This window comes from Camarhynchus parvulus, chromosome 3 (assembly GCF_901933205.1).
Source record: "Camarhynchus parvulus chromosome 3, STF_HiC, whole genome shotgun sequence".
In the NCBI taxonomy this organism is placed as follows: Eukaryota; Metazoa; Chordata; class Aves; order Passeriformes; family Thraupidae; genus Camarhynchus; species Camarhynchus parvulus.
The window spans coordinates 64,857,632-64,879,878 of NC_044573.1; the positions used below are offsets into that span (position 1 = coordinate 64,857,632).

At 37.9% G+C, this 22,247-nt stretch overlaps 2 protein-coding genes across 2 annotated transcripts in view; one reads left to right on the forward strand and one right to left on the reverse strand.

Moving 5' to 3' along the window:
* Positions 1 to 22,247, reverse strand: part of NT5DC1 (5'-nucleotidase domain containing 1) — a 126,255-nt gene that overhangs the window by 101,592 nt on the left and 2,416 nt on the right. The window contains exons 3-6 of the mRNA XM_030944955.1: positions 20,703 to 20,774; positions 19,064 to 19,170; positions 17,339 to 17,418; positions 13,576 to 13,657 (exon numbers count right to left, since the gene is read on the reverse strand). Of these exons, the coding sequence (XP_030800815.1) occupies positions 13,576 to 13,657; positions 17,339 to 17,418; positions 19,064 to 19,170; positions 20,703 to 20,774 (341 nt within the window). The remainder of the gene's footprint in view (positions 1 to 13,575; positions 13,658 to 17,338; positions 17,419 to 19,063; positions 19,171 to 20,702; positions 20,775 to 22,247) is intronic.
* Positions 1,065 to 8,026, forward strand: COL10A1 (collagen type X alpha 1 chain). The gene is made up of 2 exons (XM_030944968.1): positions 1,065 to 1,230; positions 5,890 to 8,026. Exons 1-2 carry the CDS (start codon positions 1,092 to 1,094, stop codon positions 7,773 to 7,775), a joined length of 2,025 nt encoding a protein of 674 aa, XP_030800828.1. The 5' UTR covers positions 1,065 to 1,091; the 3' UTR covers positions 7,776 to 8,026.

The window sequence follows — 22,247 nt, forward strand, 5'->3', positions numbered from 1 at the left end:
AATTACTAACCTTACTTACTAGGTCATTATTTTTCCCAGTGTTACCTGTATCAATTCTTAAAATAGAGGGGCCATAAAATTTTAGGAAAAACAAGTTATGAGCAATACAATCTCATAAATAATAAGAAATCCAATAAAATAATGAGAAAAAAACCGAACAAAAAAAAACCCTTAAGAGAATCTAGGATGACTGCCCAAAATAGCTCTCCCCCACCCCTAAAAAACACACTTATACACACACAGGTAATTACTGCTTACAGATTTTGGGGGGAGGAGCTTATGTCCAGCAGTCACCCAACTAAGGGGAAAACCAGATAAATACTCAAGGGTGGCACTTGAAATCATCAGCTTCTGCTCACTCACCAGTGGCAGAACTCCTCCTTAGCAGAGGAGGATTCACTCCTCTACCACTCTGCATTGGAGCTCCACAACATTTTGGTATGTCACCATTTCATTTTATTCTCTTTGGTTTTGAAGGTAACTTTTTCAGGACGCCTGTTTTCTGTCTGGGGAGGGAAGAGGGTTGATATTTAAGGGTCAGTGACAGCATCCTCATACCACTGGGGCTCTTTGTAAGACTACAGGTAAAAACTAGGTTTCAACCTTAGTGAGATTTTTGCCACTGATGCTGAAGGAACTAGGACTTCATCCTTAATTTGCTACAGCATTAGACAGAGGTAGTAAGATCATGGAAGTGTTTATGTATTTTCACTAAAAACTTTTCTTCTTTTCAGGAGTTTTGGTATATGGAGCTCCTGAACTTACTTTGGAGGTCTAGTTAAAATAGTCACTCTTTATGTATACTGTTGTCTTGAATAGGCTGCATTCCAATCAAAATTATTCTTTTCCTAAGAGTGAGACTATTGCCTCTATCTATGCAACAGTTCCATCATTCAAAGTGATAGCAATGCTGATTCCCTTTTTCTTAGAGCATTTTTCAAAACTAGTGAAAGCAGATGGAAGTAAGCACAAAATATTGTTACTTTTAATACCAATAATTTAAGAAAACTCATCTCCAAAACCAGAGCTAAACAGCTTTTCTTTACAACAAACTTTCTCTACCTTTTCTAACACAGAACAAATTTGGAAAGATGCATTTACAAGTATCTTTACTGCTGCTGTTTTGTCTGAACATTGTCCATGGTGGTGATGGATATTTTTCTGAGCGATATCAGAAACAATCCAGCATCAAGGGGCCACATTTTCTCCCATACAATGTAAAGAGTCAAGGTAAGTTTACTATTTTTTCATAATAAACTAAAACAATTATTCCTAGAGGTTCAATACATGAACAAAGGCTCTTTGCTTATATTACTGATTCTCAAATTTCACTAACAATTTAGGTTTATTGAAATGATTTTATCACTGCAGAAAGAATTTACAGTGGCTCTGGAGTTGCCTCCTACTGACAAAGATGCACACCTGCCAGACAAATGTTTTACACAATAAACACCAAAGGCATATAGAGCAGAAACAAAGCTCCAGATCTCTGCTTCAATAGTGGGAGTAACATAGCATTATTGTGTACATAATGATGTACAACATACTAATTATTAATTTCTTGATTCAGCACTGGGGTTTCTAGCAACAGACCTGTCACCTAAAACCTACCTACATTCAGGAAGAATTTTTACATATTTTGTCATGTTATCTGTACACATAAACAGACCTTAGGTGTGAATTCAAACATATATGATACATATGGGCAAATGAAGACCCATTTAAGGCCTAGAAAGACAAAATAAAATTATATATAGTTGTATAAACATATCACAAACTTCTATATAGTTTTTCATGAGTGATTTAAGCTTATGCTTTAATTATCAGGATAAGCACATAGTAATATAACAATTCTAGCTTTTGTGTATTTTTAAAAACCCTCTTCATTGCATAAATCAATCTTATGGCAGCTTGGACAGGCAATACATAACTGCAATGCTACATTGTTTCATCTTATTTCTGGTTATGCTCTCTGTCTCTTTAAGATGAACAGGTGGCTATCCCTAATGTTTGAAACTATTTGAGTTCTGTTTTATTTTTCCATGCTTAGGCCAATATCTTCTTTAAAAAACTTGAACTCAAAGCCTCTGATCCATAATGACTATTCAAAATTGTCATCACTAAAATTAATAGTGAATCTTCCTTGTAAACATCCTACCTTACCCCCTGAGAATAGCATTATTTTCTTTCAGACATAATCAGGCTATTCAAACTAGATTTCTTTTTTTGCTGTATCCCATCCACTTTTAGTTGTAGTAATCACACTTGGGTGGAAATAAGGAAACTGAATGAGTGGCTCAGGAAACAGCATTAGCAAATAAGCTTCTCTTCACCAGAAAAAGGACATGGGCAAATCTGGAATGCAGAATTACTGCTCAGGGCATTGCATCCACACTACCTTAATTCAGGGGTCTTGATTCAGAATAGTTCTGCAGACAGATCCTATGGACTGTCTGATCATGAGCAGCACACATGGAGCCCAAAGAAACTCTGGTCTCCTACCAGCTGGGGTCAGCACTGGCCCCATACCAATCAGCTCCAACCCACAGGCTCCAAGAATCCCCGCAGTGAGAAACAAGTGAGTATGGCTGGGAACCTTACCCCCAAAATACTCTCCCAGGCTGTACCAAAATATTGTCATAGTTTCATCCCTTGTCTTATTCAGCACAAGGACTTCCTGGAACCCTAAGACTCCTGGATCAAATTTAGGTACATGCAGATACAACAAAAATTCTCACTGAGTTTAATGCTTCATCTCCTTCCTCCTTAACTTTTCTTGTGTTTTTCCATAACTTTACTCAGAATAATTTACATATTTATACTATTTTTAAGTGAAGTATAATATTTACTTGGCTATTCTCTACCATACTTCACTCACTTCTCCTAATAGTGGTTCTTCTTTCCCCCTGTATAGAAAACATTTGGGAAGGGGGGAACCAGCAACAAATTAAGCAGGAATCAGGGTAGACAGAAAATAGTGTGAAAGGGGGAAATGAATTGTCCTGAGTTAAATTTTCACTTTGTATACAAACACAGAATCTAATGTGAGTGATAATTCATATTTAGAATGAGAATGATTATATCAAAACCTGAGAAGTACAAAATGTTCTCAATTCAGGAAATGTAACAGAAGACTATATACTAGACCTCAATAGCAGGAACAGCCTACATTTTTACAGACATGCGAGTCCAGTCATTCACAAGTGCTTGACAGATTTTGATTTGGTGAGCAAGCATTGCAGAAGGACTGTTAATTCCTGAGTCTGGAAAACAAGCATCCTATAGAGAGTTTTTAAAAGAATTTAAAAAGAGAAGACTGCTGGAGATTATCACTCCTAATCTGAGATGTTCTTGGAAGAATAAAACAGGAGCCTACAGAACCAAATGAATCCAGCTTTTTTCTAGTGAGTTGTTCCATTTGCAAGTATCTGAAGTATCAATGGCAAGCTTTTCATCATAGCTTACTTTTCCAATTTGATCACCAAACACTGACTTCTATAGATATAACTACCAATAAATTATCTTTTTGCTTTGTATAGCTTTGTCAAAAAGCAGCCTGGAACTGAAATTTCAGTCTAAACCCAAACTGGTGAGTCAGGACAACATAAAACAGACCACACAATTTCTGTTGGCAACCAAAGCCTATCAAAGGCTTCATCTAGTTTGGTGAAATTGTTTAAAAAATCTTGGTCTTGACAGCTCTCCAGAACATAGCTTTTTAACCAGTATCTCTTTGGCTTGAAATATTTGAAAAGGCCAAGTGGAAAATAATAATTGAATGAAGTCTCACTATTCAGCAATGCTTAAATAAGCCGTTACTGCAGGTTATGTTAAAGTCTACATATTTAATTCAACATGTATATGGGGTTTGATGGCACTAGAGAATGTAAAGCAATTTTGCATCAAGTTATGTGCTGAGACATGTAAAAGAGCAACCAATCAATACTTCAACGTTCTTGGTATAAATTCTACTTCATTAATAAATTTAACAGTCCTTTCCTCAGAGGAATAACCATTGTTTTTAGACAGCACAATTAAGATTACAATTTTAATCTAAAAGCAGTACAACTTTAGAACAATACAGCTCACAGAAAATCGCTGTAACAACATGAGTGCTGACAATGCCTTTAACATCTTATGCAAAATTGGCAGAACCCACTACTCTGTGAACCTAGGACTGATATTTGCATCTAAAATATGGTAAAAGTAATAAGGAGATACACCCTGAGCTAAAGTCTGATACAATTTGCCACCAAAAAAATTGGTCAATATATCATATATAAATCACAGGCCATGCTTGTTTCTATGTGTAGGATTTTAACACCTATCTTCCTTTTCATGGCCTTAAGAATGATGAGATAGCAAGATGTGCAAAATAAGTTGATATGCATTTGTGCTGATTTTATGCATCAGCAGAAAAGAAAATGCACTCTCTGCACTTTCTAGACAAGAACAATTTCCCGGTCAATACAGGAAGAAGGCAACCTTCCCGATACAATAAACCGAAATCAAATGTATTTCATAAGCATACCTCTATTATTTAAAAACTCCCAACAATATGTAGAAGAATAGTTTCCTCCTTCACCTCACTTTTGGTTCAACAAAACTATCCACATATTGGAAAATACAGTTTATTATCTAAGAGACAGCCAAACAGCCATTGTATATAATATATATATACATATATATACATAATGTATATAATATAATATTATACATATGTACATATGTATATAATATATATACAAACTTTATATATATTATATATATACAAACTTTCATGTGTACATATATGTAACACTGGTCTTTTTGTGGGAGACTGAAAGGAAAAATTGTAGCTGATGCAATTGTTGATCAATTTATAATACTTTCTAAATAAGCATTCAATAGAACATGTTGCCATATAAAAAACAGAATTCAGGCTCTTTTTGTATCCTTCAGTTTTTATTTTTAAAATGACTTAAATTAACATCCATTACAGATATGCCATTTTATTCTAAAATGCTGCCACTTGTAGTGTGAGACTAGTGAAGTAGCCTCACAGTATCTGTGTTAAACTTGTTAAACTTAAATGTAATGTCCAACAAATTAGCATGCCAATTTCAACATAAAGCTAAAGGCTCCTCCCAAGCACACACAAACTAAGCAGTAAGCTTGTTTGCTTATTCCTCTATTTGTGACATTTGGTTAAGTGGCTCCACCTGCTGTTTTGGTAACTAAGAAAATGAAGTAGTATTAAAAAACTCCATAACAATGCCAGAATTGTGACAGCAGTAAAATGAATTATCAGCTGTGACCTTGCCACTGAGTGAAATTTTTATGACAGACAAAAGTCTGAAATTTTTATGACAGACAATATCTGAAAATATAACATTCATATATTTACAAAAGAACTAGTGCCCTGGGCCACTTTTGAAAATAGGGGGCAGGGAAGAACAAAACTCTCACTACTTAAATGGAGCAACAAGTTGTTTCCGAAAAGCTGCTGCACCTGCAGACAGACAGCTTCCTCTGATTTTACTCATCAAGTCTGATGACCTGCTCAATCTGTTACTTGTCTGTCTGGGTTGTTTTTTCCTTAATAGTCTGCATCTACTTGCACAGCACTTTTTAAGTTCTTTCATGATCCTGAATGTATTGAAGCAAAAAAAAAAAAAAATCTAGGGGCCTTATATCTCACATTTCCAACAAATTTGCACTTGTTACTTGTAAGGGCTGTGAAACACTTTTACTTTGAATGTCAGGTTCTCAGTGACAAATACAGCAGCTGAAACTTGACTTCCATGAAGTTGAAGTTAAATTAACCCTTCATGCATTTTACCACCATGCTACATTGCCTGCAAATATGTTGTAGATGCCCTGGTTGATCTGGTTTCCTCTCTCTTACAGGTGTGCAGGTAAGGGGGGAACAAGGACCCCCCGGTCCCCCAGGCCCTGCTGGACCAAGAGGACAACCAGGTCCTGCAGGAAAGCCAGGGTTTGGAAGTCCAGGTCCCCAAGGCCCCCCTGGTCCTCCAGGACCACCCGGGTTCTCTGCAGTTGGAAAGCCAGGAGTGCCAGGTCTACCAGGAAAGCCAGGAGCAAGAGGACTAAGTGGTGAGAAAGGAGAACCTGGACCTGCTGGACTCCCAGGAGCAAGAGGGCCACAAGGGCCTCCCGGCACTCCCGGCCCTGCAGGACTGACTGTCCCCGGCAAGCCAGGACCACAAGGCCCTCCAGGAGCTCAGGGGCCAAGGGGACCCCCTGGTGAGAAGGGAGAGCCAGGTATCCCAGGTATAAATGGACAAAAGGGAGAAAACGGATTCGGAATTCCAGGCCGCCCAGGTGGCAGGGGTCTTCCAGGCCCACAGGGACCCAGGGGCCCCCCTGGTCCTGCTGGGATAGGGAAGCCTGGTGAAAATGGCCTGCCAGGTCAGCCAGGTCTGAAAGGTGACCGAGGTTTTCCAGGTGCACCTGGAGCAGTTGGTCTCCCAGGTCCTCAGGGTCTCCCAGGTGAACCTGGAGAAGTTGGCATTGGCAAGCCTGGGCCAATGGGACCACCAGGAGCAGCAGGTATCCCTGGAGCCAAGGGACATCCTGGACCTGCAGGGCTGCCTGGATCCCCAGGACTCCCAGGTTTTGGAAAGCCAGGACTGCCAGGGATGAAGGGACACAGAGGGCCTGAAGGTCCTCCTGGCCTTCCAGGACCTAAAGGAGACCAAGGTCCAGCTGGTGTGCCAGGAGAACCAGGGCCAGTCGGGCCACCAGGGAACATGGGCCCTCATGGACTCAAAGGTTTGCCTGGTGAGAATGGCCTACCTGGGCCCAAAGGTGACATGGGCCCTGCAGGCCACCCAGGATTCCCAGGGGCCAAGGGGGAACGAGGCCTCCCAGGATTAGAGGGAAAACCAGGATACCCAGGTGAGCAGGGTCTTGCTGGTCCTAAGGGACACCCAGGTCTCCCAGGCCCAAAGGGTGATACAGGTCCTGCTGGGCTACCTGGGCTGCCTGGTCCGATGGGTCCACAAGGAGCCAAGGGAGTGCCAGGGACCAACGGTGAGCCAGGCCCCAGAGGGCCTTCAGGAATACCTGGGATCAGGGGTCCTATCGGCCCCCCTGGCCTGCCAGGAGCCCCTGGTGCAAAGGGCGAGCCAGGAGCACCAGGACTGCCAGGCCCCGCAGGCATTTCCACAAAAGGCTTGAGTGGACCCATGGGACCACCTGGACCCCCCGGTCCTAAAGGCAGCAATGGTGAGCCTGGCGTGCCTGGCCCCCCAGGTCCTCCTGGTCCCCCTGGCCAAGCTGTAATCCCTGAAGGCTATGTTAAAGCAGGAGAGTCTCGGGACCTATCAGGGATATCTTTCATAAAAGGAGGAGTAAACCAAGCTCTGACAGGGATGCCAGTATCTGCTTTCAGTGTCATACTCTCAAAAGCCTACCCTGCAGCAACTGTCCCCATCAAATTTGATAAAATCTTGTACAATAGGCAGCAACACTATGACCCCAGAACAGGAATCTTCACCTGCAGGACCCCTGGACTGTACTATTTCTCCTACCATGTACATGCAAAAGGAACAAATGTTTGGGTTGCACTCTACAAAAATGGTTCCCCACTTATGTACACCTATGATGAGTACAAGAAAGGATACCTTGACCAGGCTTCTGGCAGTGCTGTCATCGATCTCATGGAGAATGACCAAGTATGGCTCCAACTGCCCAATTCAGAATCTAATGGTCTTTACTCTTCTGACTATGTTCACTCTTCTTTCTCAGGTTTCCTGTTTGCTCACATCTAATATCCCACTTACCCTGTCCTGACACACTCTCCTTCAGACCATGTTAACCAGGTACTGCTCTGATTTGTCCTTAGCAGGTCATGCAACATCAGTGTTGCAACAGGAATGGAGGAAGGAGTGAGAAAGTGGAAGAGAGTGGTTCAAATGTAGTAGAATAATATTGTATGTTTTTAGAGAACTGTCATTAAAAATTGTTTTGAATGATGATTGTCTGACTGAATGCAACATAAAAATTTTATGAATTAATATAATGCACCAGTCTCTGTCTTTTTTTCCTTTTTGTTTCTTTTAAAAGGAAAATGAGAATTTCTAACTATCACACCTCATAACACAATAAAGGATGTTAGATCATACTTCACTATACTTAAATTAACTGAAGGCATTTTATTCTAAGTAAATGGTCACAAATACACCACAGTCAGCTCAACAGCTGGACAATACACTTCAGGAGCATTCTAAATCCAGCTTCATTTTTAAGCTATCCAACAAAAGACAAGAATGACAACTCTAACAGAGTCCATATCATAATCACAGTTTTCATTTAGTTCTACTCTTCTTATTAATCAATAACTACCTTAGAGAAAGGTGAATTTACAAATTATTACATGTTACTGAAGATCTAAATTTTCACAATATGAAAAAGCAACCAGATTTGAATCCACTTGGCTTTCTTTAATGCACATTGATGCAACAAACCAGCTCAGTATTTTTAAATGTCCTAATATTCTGTAACATCCAGAGTACCATAAAACAACATTGACCAAACCTTAAAAACATATCTTCACAAGTATGCAGACACAAAACAGAACAGCTTTACCACCCCAAAACCAATTTTTCCTGAGCAGTTCATTCCTTTAAAATACAATAGCGTGATGAATATGTTTTACTTATTTGGTAAATTTATCAGATGATGGCACTAATTAGTCAGTAGATATAACCATATTTACCATACAAACATGTCTCACAAAATGTAGTTATTTCATCCATTTGTTATGCTACTATGAAAAGTCAGCTTATGAATTATGAAACTTTTACAGTTTGATCACACATTTCTTCCAATGACAGTTGCCATTCATATGCTAAAAGCATCATTACATCAAAACCTTATGAACCCTTAAATCTACTACAGTTAGCTTTTTTTTTAAACAGAAGCTTTCAATACCCTTGCACTGAAAGTATGCAGGCCTATGTTTAAAATTTTTGTGATATTACCATTTCCACACGAAAGCAGAACTTGAGGCTTGTTATGTTGTGTACATTTGAAATCAGCAATATCCTTAATACTTGATAATACACCAGAATTAATAAAACAGCTAGGATACCTTTTGCTGATGGTTGACCCATCATTAGCAAAGCTATATAATGTTTTGGAAACTGTAAAGACCTACCATGAAAGTAACTTTAAGAATTTTTTACTTCCTCTTTTTAAGTGCTGCTTGATAAGGAAACCTGTGATTTAGGCTGTAACTCAGTAAAATAATAAATGAACAATAGTTCAACAGCACTTCCCAGTATTGAAACATAACACATCCTGCTGCCTGCCCATCCACTCTATCAACTTGGAACTTTTGTTTCAGAAACAAATAGAGGGACTGGATATGGAAGCTGGAAAATATTACTACGTAGTAGGCTTCATTAGTTCACATATGAAATCTATGCCAAAGCACATGCTTGAAACTGTTGGAGATACTTGGTGCTCAGCAGCTCAGGATCACACTGACCTGTGATTCCAATTAACTTAGAAGAAACTGGGCCCAGACAGCATTCTTAAAAGCATAGTTCACTAGCCCTTACCATCCATCCATCCATCCCATCCATCCACTTTAAATCAGGTTTTGTACTTTATGTCTTTGCTCCTTGAACATGTGGGACTACAAATAAGGCTACAGCTTGGAATCTCATGCCTGGTTTTTTAAGTCTTTTCATATAAAGTCTCAGATAATAAGTCACTAAGAGAGCAACTCTTAAAATTGAAAAGCTAGAGATGATACAGCAAACTGCAGCAAAAGCACAACTTATACTTTGATTTTAGCTTTGGATTTTCATTTTAGAGGGGACCTTGAGAAGGTCTGTAAGATTTTTAAGTTTGTTTTTTAATACTTTCTCCACAAGAAGATCAGCAATCTATCTAAAGATAAAACCCTTCCAAAACCACTATTTCTTCTGCATCTTGGATATTAAAGGAATGAAAATCCAACATGAGATTCAAATGAAAACTTAAGAGCCTGTTATAGTAAAAAATCATTTCTAAAGAAGTACTGAAATTTCTGAAGCCTTAAGTGACCAAAAACATGAAGCACCCAAACAATCCCTTCTGTATTTACTTGGAAAACACAGCAAAGAAATGTAACAAATTTACTTTTCACTTGCTTCTTTGGTGCAGTTTTCACAATTGAGACAAATAAAGATATCTCACTACTGCTACACCAACATTAGAAACTACTAATATTTTGCACAAGATTGTTTTTCCTTCGGCCTGAAAAGCACCTTTGCTTTTTGTTTCTTATATCTGAAGCTGCGTATTAAAGATAAAACATACATATCACAGACATCTAGATTCGTTATGTTCTGCCAAGACCATAAAACTTGTGATCAAAAAACATGTATCCTAAGAAGCCTTGTTATGGGCAATTTACAAAGTCTGCTGCCACACCAGCCATGATTTTTTACTTTCAAAATTAAATATAATCTTATAAACTGATTGAAAATATTACAAATATATAATTTTAACTATACAGCCACAGAGGCTACAGTTTCCAGAAGTGTTAGGAAAATTACAGGGAAAGGTAAGTCTTCTGGAGAGAAAGTAGCTGTTAAGATAAGCAATGTTACAAAATTCTGCTTTAAGAAGTTATATTTGGCAACATTTCCCTTAAAAAGCTATTGATTTTTCTGTCAAAAAATTAATCAAATCTAAAATTTTTCACAAGGAAATAATTATACAGTACTTCAAGCTCTTACTAATACTCTCAAGACCACACTTTGATTCCATAATACATCTGCATAGCTTGACAGTGTAAAATACATTGGCCCATGATGTTTTCTTTAAAATTGCTCTTCATTACTATCTATAAAACATCCACTAAATCCAACACAGTCAAGGTAATGTTAATCACCTTACAGTCACAAACTATTCCAGTAATAAAAAAAAGTATTGAGAATAAAATGCATTCTCGAGTAATGTAATGCTTAGCTGGGATTTCAATTTCAGACAGCTCTCTTGCAGGTATTACTAGGTAAGAAATGACCACATTTCAAATATCTGTGTTCATTGCTATCTGACACCATACTTTTCTCATAGTATTGTTTCATAGATTTTTCTTTCTTGAGTTATTTTTCACGACGGAATGTCTAAATTAATGCAAGACTATTTGGGAACCTCCTTCCTTTTTCAAGCCTCAGTTCTTCACTTCTTTACAAGGAGAAAAGTGGGTTAATACTCTTCATCAAGCTGAGTCAGGACAATCATGCCTATCTGAAAGAGCCATCCAAAAACAATATCATAGGGCAATTATCTAAGGCAATTACCATAGCTAAGACAATGAAAAGCAAAATCCATCAGACACCTGATTATGATCAAAAAAAATCCTGTGAAAAAGAGAAGGGACATAGAGACACAAGGGCATACTGACAACAAATCAAAGTGAACTGCAAACACTCGGTGGATTTCAAAAAATAAAGCGGTCAGTCGTTCTGCTCCGCCACGGACAATGGCACCGCTAGGACGGCGTTTCTAGTTGGGAACTTTGCGTCCCCTCAACTGACCACTTAATAAGTTTGCCTTTGAAATTTTACCTTGACTAACTGTTAATGAGCACTGCTTTTCTCTGAAGGGCTAAAACCTCTTCAAGACATGGAGTTAAGTCAAAAGGCTGTGGTTTTCAGGCCAGATTCTGGGCTATGATAGACACTGCGGCATCCTGGTCTGTAGATGTTGGGATCCAGGTTTGAGAGTTTCCTCAGGAAGTTACGTGAGATGTGAAATTGAGGAAAAGAAAATCACTTTGTCAGCAGTAATAGATTAGTAGATTAGTGATTCTTGTATCACAGAGGGATCTGAAGCAAAAAGAGATGCTCCAAGGGAGTATCACTGGTAAGTGATACAGGAAGAAAATATCTCTGATTCTTCTGACTCCCTGTTCAGTGCTTTAGCTACTGGACTTTATTATTTAATGGAAAATAAAACCACTGTGAAGCCTTTCATAGTGACACATGACAGAGTATATCACTTTCATGTATTACAATACTTGAGTAGTGCATATAATCTGTATTGTTTCACTGATATCACTGAGCTTTATCCAAGAAAACATGTTCCTATTACTTACTACACTTTCCTGTACTTTTAAAACTCTTATGCATGCATGTGCCTCAGACAGAAGCTAGAAAGGATGAAGTCATATTGCAAATTTTGTTTGCAGATTCCAGATTTACATATAGTAATAGGTACCTGATTGATAGGTATAAACATATATGTCCAAGTGCACACAAAAGCAGACACATATAAATAAAACTGAGCAATTACTTGTATGACTTCCAAGTTTAGGCTTTTTTTTGGATCTCATTAATTTCCAAAGAACACTTTTACAAATTATGCTTTTTGTTGCATAATCCACCTTTTAAAAAAAAGAGCTGTCACGGTTTGAAGAAAAGAATTAACAAAAATTCTAAAGAAATTATTACAGTTGATTAGTGTTGATTTTGTATCAGTGGAAAAGAAAGGATATATTTATTTTGTGTACATATGAGTTCCCAGGGAAATTCATAACCACCAATCACACTCTAAGCTTCAATGGAAACGCAGCAACAACAACAAACAAAGCAGTTTGGGAATATCTTGCTGATTTTTACCATTTGCATGCTGATATCAATTTCTATTTTTGCTTGGAATCTCTCTGAAACAATTTTGTCAATTTAGTACAGCAAGTGGGACAGTTGTGGTGAAAAAAAAGTGAGTTTTAAGAAAGTCCAAACTACACCTTGTGTCTAGTCAATGTTGCATCAACCAAGGTAATTTTAACAGTAGTGCAGAATTCAGAACTGAGCTGCATAAAAGCATTTTACAAGAAATATTGTTAAAAATAATTTCAATTAACTGCATGCACAAACAATGGTTAGCCTTTATTATCAACTTATTATTTATATGCCTGAGAGTAACTTTGAAGTTACGTCTGTGAAGGAAGGAAAATAATTTCTTGCTGAACAGTATACAAGATGTTTTCCAACTCTAATTTATATTACACTATTACAGTGTTGGTTTTGGGTGTAGAAACACTGTTATTATAAAATGATCCTCTGCAAATGTTAGGAAGTTCAAAACCTCTCTATTGTGTCAATACTACATGAGGAATTCTAATCAAAGCTAGAGCACTAAAGATAACCATCAAATATTAGTACTTTAATTTCTTTCCCCAATTCATTTTGGATTTTATATATCATTACAAGATCATAAGGAACAGATTCAAAACACAGTTCAAGGATGTCCACATTACCATATCAATCACAGTAAGAAACCATTTGTCCTTCTAAATGGAGTTGAAATAGCAATAAAAATTGAAATATTGAGTGAAATAGCACCTCAGAAATGTTATTAAAGTTATCAAAGCAGTGAAATGAAACTGAAATAGTTAAGATAAAGATGTTTTATTCCAGAGAAAACATGTGTTTACTATACAACTATTTATAAACTTGAAAAGTAAAAGCTGTGCTGAATAGCCTACAGTGTACTTGCAAACGTATTTGCTCCAGTAAGCACATGTAATATTTTCAGCTGTAATAGTGAGTCTTCAGTGAGCCCACTTACCTTTAAAAGCTGATATTTTATAATTATGTTGGATAGCAGCCACCATGTCCTTCCAGAAGTCATATTTTTTCTGACCATCATGCTGTAAGTGTCAAAAGGAACCTAGTCATTATATGAAGTATCAGCTATTACAAGCTTTCATATTAAAACAGTGACAGAAAAGCCCTGAATTAACAAAATTATATGGAGTAAGACAGTCTTAAGACAGCAGGATTCAGGACATCAGGATTCAGTAGCCCCCAGATTAACTGGGGTAACTGCAGACAAGTTATGTCTCTCAGAGGGTTGTGATGGGAGGAGGGAGGGAAAAGGAGAAATGCTGAATATTTGTGAGGAACTCTAAAACATTACAGCCAAAAGGGGCATCAGCTATAACAGCAACTTACAGAATGAGCATCGCATCCCACTGACATTTGGGAAAAAGAAATGCCCAGGGCTGCAGATACTGAACTTAATTAGCATGTTGACAATATCAATATGCCTGGCATTCATATCACCTTCCACCTTAAGAACTGGCAAATCCCTTTGCTACAATTTAGAGGAAATGCCCTTCTGACAAGAACCCTACCCCAAACACAGTATAAAATATTCATCCAGAAGCCTGACTGAGCAGCACTTCAGGGCATTGTGCTCTGAAGACTGCCAAACCCCAGCTCTGGCAGAAGAACAGGGGAAGGTGATCCAGGCTTGTCAACAGTCTCTTGCCATTCCTAGAAAGCTTCCCATGAACAGCAGAGCTCCAGTTGACCTCAGCTTCCCCTTCAGCCTCTCACATGAGAGAGGAAAACCTCAATCAGCTGAGCCCCACAGCACTTTCAGACACCACAAATTTTAGTAGTGATGAATGAAACAGATGCAATTACACAGCTAGCCAGTATTACAGAGCAGAGGATTAGCTCTGTAGATTATATCCTGTAAGAGGTGCTCAGTTACACATTAATTTGGCAGCAGTAAAGCAGGTGGTATAGTCTTTGAGTTTATGTGTCATGGAAAGTATTTCTGTAATGCTGTTACAGGCCTTCCATGTCTGTATCAGGAAAAATTTCAAGGCAACTGTTAGCAGTTTCAGGGCACTGCTGCCCTCTGTGTATTAATACCTGCACTGATACCTGAATAATGAGCCATTTTGTAAGCATTAAGTGTTTTGTAGAGAGGGAAACATTCAGAAACTGAAAAAAACCTCCAAGCCCAAACCCTTATCAGTGCCAAACAAAAACCAAAACTATGTAGCTTATATATACTGAAGTAAACTGCTATTTCAGTCCAAACTTGTCATGGAGGCTTCCAGAGAACAGTCTGCCTTTACTTTCACAATCAGCAAGTCACACAAACAAGGTCTTTTGTGCATAACTGACAAGCATAGTTTGTTTATCATCCATCAGCTCTACAGGTTAAGAGCAGGAAATATGGTGCTGTGGCTTTCAGAAGTTTTTTTTAATCCATTCCTATAGCTAACTGCCACAGAAATACATAAAAGAGCTAATAAAGAGAAAAGGTTTCATATGTCAGCTTCAGCTAGCCAAGGATGCTAATCAAGGGTGATTATTCAAAGCTATGTACAGAAGATACTGGGGACCATCTATCTAGTGGCAATGCAAGTAGCCTAAGTTAGCACTCTTCTCAAGACAGAAAGATTGAACTGCCTTCTCCCCTCACACTCTATGTGGCTGACTTAACCCTTAGTTTGGAGTTTTGGGGTTTTTGCTTGTTTCTCTTAAAAAAAAAAATCAGTGAACTGAACCAAAAGCTCCTCAGAGTGCTGTTTTGAGGACAGATGGATACTAGTTTAAAACTGGGTATACTTCCTTCAAAATATTTGAACTCAGAGGAGACTAAAATAACTTAAACTAATTTCTTGCAGATCTTCAGCCATTGCATACAAGCCATAAAGGAAAATGGACCACTTCCAAAAAACAGAGAGAAAACTATGCATGGCCATCCAGTACACCATGATTTTGGTGTGAATACAAAATATGATTTTATTAGTTGAACCATCAAGGCAAAACATTGTTTTGTTTAACTCATCAGTGTGAAGATCAAGAACACTAAGAAGCTCCCATGCTTTGTCACATAAGAAAACACGTAAGAATTCTGGCTCTGACCACAGAAAAACAGATACATTTTTAACAGTGCAGGGTTGTCCAGCATCCAACTCATGTCCAAACCCATTTCGAACTCAAAGCTAGTAATTCTTGCATCTACTTCCAGTAGAAAGCTTTTCTGAATCCATAATGTTGTGTGGAAATGGTAACAAAATATCACTTTGTAAGCAGGCTCACAGAACAGGACACAGAAGGCTCTACTTTCTTTCAGAAATGAGGAAGAAGAAAATGAGATGGTTTCTAATCCTTAGGATGCAGCATTTTGCAGGCATAAGTTATGGGCTGGAGAGGCCGACCACCTCTTGCCTTGCATCTTTCTCAACTGGCTGATGCTAACCTTCCAGGGAATTACTGTAGCCCTCCTGTTGAAACAGGGCTGACATCCAATAAAATACTTGAGAGCTGCTAGGAGATAAAGAGGTTGCATGACCCACTTCTCGTGGCTCTCCGGAGAAACAGCATGGGTTTAATTCCCTCTGGCTGAACATGGCACTGGTCCCGGGTCAGCGCTCCAGCCTGTGAACTAGTAACTGGATGTGAAAGCTTACTACACACATGCTATGAGCTTTCTCTCTTAATAAGTGGGTGATTTGTGCTGAGTCTAAATTAAATATAAAGTAAACACAATACAGGTGTCACAACTGCAACAGGTTTCTAAGCTGTGAACAGCTTAGGGGGAGGAGATTAATCAGGCAGAAAATTAAGAGTCTTACCGAGCACCTGTCCTGCATGCTTTCCTGATAAGCTAGTTTTAGCTAACTCTTCACGCAGCACTTGGACTTAGGCAGCAATCTACTCAGCATGCTATTTTGGAGTGAAGGCTAAAGCAGCAAGCCACCTAATATCCAATGAGACCCAGACACTCATCTCACAGCTTGTATTTTCACTCTGCAGACAAGGTTAAATCCTGACAATTTTCAGGCCTGCAGCGCTTTGGCCAGAAGATTACCTCAGTACTCTTTTAACACAAACACAGTTACTCTATGAGACGCCTCTCCTACCTCCAGCTGCAGGCCAGTTAAACAGTAAAACCTTTTACACAACACAACAATTATCACTAAATTTCACAAGCAGATTTTAGGACATTCTATCCACCTGAAAAGCACTGAAAAAGGTTCAAGCAATTATATTTTCCACCTTAAGAATTTAATTTACTGTTTATCAGATGAAAAAACAATTTAAAAGATACTATGCCAGAGGTGTATTTATATCTGTATACAGAGATCAATGTATTTAGGACAAAAACAAGCTTAAAAAAGGATGAAATGAAGTTTCATTCACTCTTTAACAACTTGCAAATTGTATAATTCAGGAAAGTTAAACTATATTTATTTCAAGTACAATCAAGCATAATTAAAGGAGACTTTAAGAACTACATTGTGCATACCACAGGGTAAACTTGAGGAAACAGAACATTTCCATTAGTATCCTAGTTATTTGTGCCCTCTGGTGGAAGAACTTTTATTTTGAACATGCCATGTGGCTCACAATTATTGTCAGAGACAACTTTAATACAGTAAGCCCAACATGGAATAGTCCAAATGAGAAAAAGACCTTGATGCTGTTCAATACCCAATTTGTATTCATTTAATAATGCATGCAAGAGATGTGGTGGTGGAGGAAAAAGATAATAGATAATCTTCAAACAATCCAGTTCTTACCTGATCTAAGCTGTCCACAACCCTTGCACACAAGAGAGCTCCTGGTAGGTCAAAATAATTATCATACAAATAGTATTTAGCTGGAAAAAAGAATTTAAAAATATACTTTAAACACCCCTGTATTGTATACCTTAATCACAAATAAAAATTACATTTAAATAATAATATAAGCTACTATTTGGATTTTACTGGTAATAAGCATTATCTGTTTCCCAATCTCCATTAACAAAGGCTAACTTGTGATTGTCATAACTGGCAATTAAGAGTTGTTTACCTATATGAAGGCAGTGAGATTTCAGTAAGGTATTTTAAGATTCTAAAAGCCCAGATGAAAGAAAAGGGGGAGAACCATGGGTTTTAATTCAGGACAGTATCTTTCAACTCTTCCAAAATATCTACCTCCCTAGCAGTGCAAACACTGCTGTTTAAGTGTGTTTCCTTAGCATCTTCAAGTTCACAGACATTTGGACAGGTCTGACACACTCATATCCTTTGCACACACATTCTGTGGACAGTGCCTTGGCTCAAGAGGAAGCGTGCTCACATTATTACATCAGTCCCGAAAACAGAACTATATCAGGAGGGTGCAAATGTCCCTTCAGACTACAGTCATGCTCAACTAACTCTCTTCAAGAAGTGAGATTACTTCACCAGTGATTTTTTTTTCCATGATCTTGTCTGTGCTGTATAGGTATATTCAAGAACAAGTCAGCAAAATGGGGATTAACATTCACAACAGAGATCAAGTGCATGTTTCAGTGAAAAAGAAAAGCATATTTCCTATATAACCTCAGGAAACCTCTCTTTTCCTCTGTTTTGCAAAAGATTACCTGCAGTTTAGAATAAGTATTGCATTTGCAGTCAGCAAAATCTCAAGGAAAGTATCTCAATTAAATAATAAAATGCACCTTAAGTGGTCACTTCCGGTGTGTTACTCTTAACTGCCAAGATCAAACTAAAACAGAGAGGAAACACTGAGCTAGAATGCAAACCTAGTCACAGCTCCTTCAAAGCGACTCCTATCTTAAACACAGGAAATGCAAGGGGAGAAGTTTTGTTTCTAGATTTGTTTTGTTCATTGCACCTGCACCTAGGCCTCCACTAATGGGACTGGTGGCAACAAGTTAACAATGAAGAAAAATTTAAGATATGTCCTAAATGAGATATGATATCAGTAAGCAGGTATTGAGCAATTGTATTGTACATCACTTGTTCCTCTTGGGTTCTGAGGTTCTGTCTTCTTATCATTACAATAATTATTACTGGTATTATTAGCATATTTATAATAATAACATTTCATTTCAATTAAAAATTGTTCTCAACCCATGAGATTTACCATTCTTTCTGATTCTCCTGCCCACTAGTCCTAGGCAGGGTGGGAGTGAATGAGCAGCTGTATGGTCCTCTGTTGCTGGCTCAGGTTAAATCACGATACTGGTTTTATCAGTCTACTTCATCAAGAGCGTGTGCCCATCACTATAACCAAAACATGCCTATAATGTCAGCTCATTTGTCTTACCATAAAATAAATACCATGAAATAAATTTAAGGTGAATTCTTTCTAGTACTAGAAGTTAAAAAAACGTAAAAACCAGGTCTTCCCCAATACATTTACCTGTTCCAGTAATGCCCAGTTCAAGTATTTTTACAAATCTGTGCTAACAGTACAAGGCACTGAAGGGACAGAGCAATTTCAAAGAAGAGGACATGCTAAAGTATAGCTACCTGTGCGTGAAACCATTCCACTGACTGTATTAAAATGCTTCCACTCCTTCCTTCCATAAATCTCCAGGACCTCTTCGGATGTCATGCTCTTTGTACCATGGCTTGCCCTGTTCAATGCATTGTTTATTAAAAAAAAAATCAAAACAAGACAGAAGAGAGTTGAAAACATCCAAACTACAACTTGTGCAAAGTAACACACTGCAGCTGAATTACAGTGCATGCAAGCTGATTAAAACTGACTCTCTTTATAGCTTAGAAGTTTCCCAGGACCTACTAAGCTTTGATCATATACATTCCAGCTCTCGATAAAGGCCTCACTACACAAAGGTCTGGTTGGCTGGGGGCACAGCTACTGTGCCTCACCTGCTAACACAATCACTCTGTATTGCTCGAATGTTTTCAATTGTGTCAGGACACTCACTATACTTGAGCTATCAATATACACTGCACAATAAAGCACAGTGCAGAAAGCCTATACATCATTCTGAAGCCTGGTAACATCACAGAATGCAGGGCAGAACTACAGAAAAGTGCTAGTTTGAGCCCTGCAAGCAGCTTTTTAATACATAAGTACACAGTAGCCTTTTTAGGAATTAAAAATTAACTACTTGGACTATCAAACTGGGTCCCATTTTGAAGCAAATGCATGAGAGGCATTTTGAAGCAATGTCAAGAGAGGTAACCCTGTACCAGCTCTTCCCTCTAATGAGGTATACCCTGTGATCTTGAATTCTGCATTCAGTACTCCAAAATTCATGCTATTAAATGAATTTTAGGATACACAGCAATGACTCAAAAGTATTTTTCTTCTTTTAACGAGATCTGACTTTCCTTAGCACCTTCAAGCTCCTTCAGACAGCTATCAGAAATAAAAAAAAGAGTAGAGTCTGTCTTGCATTCTAAATAACACAGGTTTTCATTCTGGAACAAAATTAGGGAGAAATGGGAATAGGACTGGTATATTTTAGATACATTTACTTTTCAGATTTTTGATTCCAAATAGCGGTTTTTTATATTAAACAGAAAAAAGGAAGGCAAGAAAGAAGAACTAAGAATTTACTGAAAGTGACGACTGAAAGCAAAGTAGCTTTTAAGCAGAAACCCCCCAGAATTCTGAAAGTGAATGTATCAGTTTCTGTGGCTAATTTATCTCAGACTGTTTAAGTTGTAAACTTGCAGAATTTTGAATGTCTACAGCACAAAGAAAATAGTCATTCCAGTCATTAGTATTAGTCATTAGTACTGCCCCCCAAGCCAGGTTACTCTCAATCCAAAGAAAAACTTTGCCCAGGATTTAGCAGAACTGGACAAAGAGTACATTGGTAGCCACCAAAAAAACTAATTCACTTTCAAGTTCAATGTGTCCTCAGAGTCTCAGATTTTTTTTAAAAATGAGGTATTATTTACTACCAGCTAATGTTAAAACATTACCAAAAGATTCCATATGTAATATTAAAAGAAACTAAGCACCACAATACCAGAGTTTTTGAACTTTTACATCTAATAAATTATTGCATGCTGAAATAAGTATTTTAAATATTTATAAAATTGAGAGACAGCATTTAGGAAGGAGATAAAATGTTAACGTATTTAATAATACAACTTATATTTAACTATATAGATTTATTGTCAATATTACCTTAAAACTGTTCCATCTTCTGCAAGTTTCAGGAAGTTTCCTTCTTCAATGTCCAACACCAAGCCTTTGCAACTAAGAATAAATTAATTTTAGGGAAGAAACAAAAAATTAATGCTTTCAGAGGACTGTCTTCTTATCTATCAGTGATATGCAGTTACAGAAGCTATGGCGCTTCTGTAGCTATGATGCTACAGAAAACCAAACAAATCACAACCCTTACAATACTTCCAGGCTTGAACAATCCTCTCTATACTAAAGTGCATATTATTACAATGAGGACTGGATTTTCCTTACATAGCAAAATCCTACTAAATAAACCCAGTTCCATGTCCAGTAAATTTAGGGACTGTTATATAGATTGGTTGGATAACCTCCAATCAATATAACAGTCTAAACATGTCTAAACATGTAAAACTAAGAAATGTGATATTTAAGTGACTTCCATTAAAGGATTTCTATTTTTTTTGGTGGCAACTCCTCTAGTTATTACTTGACTGATTACACCAGTTATTACAGAAAAGAGGGGTAGAATATCACTCTAAACGAGGCAACTCAATAAGCTAAGAACACATGAAGCAGAAGCATTGCCATGTTAGCCAGCACAAACAGGGAGAAGAGTTGATAGCATTGGAGACACTTGGCAAGAGTTGCTATTCTTCCTAATAAATCTTTATCTTCCAGATTTGCTTAGGTTCTTCGAAAAATTAATTCAGAATTCAGTGGTTAGAATACAAATGAATAAACAAGACTGAGGAAGCAATGGCACCTTCATCCTCTATGAGGCCCCCCAAAGAAAAAATATATTCCACGAAGGCAGCAAACAGATGTCAACCTTTCATGAATGACTCCTGGGCAAGAAGCAATGACACACTTGTTACCAGCACTGTGGACTTGCAGGTCTATGTTAATGAACGTCCTGCTTCAATGAGAGACCAAACCCAAGATATCTAGAGCTGAAAAAAGGATTTCTTGCACCATAGGCCTCAAAATATGATATAGATACATTGCTTGTCTCATGGAAGTTGAAATTAATCTCACTGGAAACTGTCCAGTCAAATATTGAATTGTAAAGAACCATTACACAAGAATACACACATTATTAAAAAAATAAAAATCTGTGTGCATCTATATCTAATGATTATTTGGCCTTCAAGTCTTCACCCCCATGGCCTAGATAATAACCTTATAAAGTTAAAAGATCAAGATTCAAGTTAAGTTCCTGCTCAGAGACCACTGAGTTCAGAGCAGGAACTTGGGTTTCAGTCTTTTTCATCATGGCTTTGTGTCTGACGTGCCACCCAAGGGCTACTTCCTGGCATGTCACCTTTCCGTGGCTGTTGGGATTAATCTGCCTTACAAACAAAACAACACCTGTTGAGGTAAAAACTACTAAAATCTGATGGTTACTTTTGAATAGAATGTTGAAGACAAAGATGATACATTAAGAAAGTGAGACTAAAAGGCTTGTGTCCAGACAGTTGGAAGCACAGACAAAGCAAGCTTGGATGCCCAGTTCCCTCTTTGAAATACCATGTTAGAAGTATC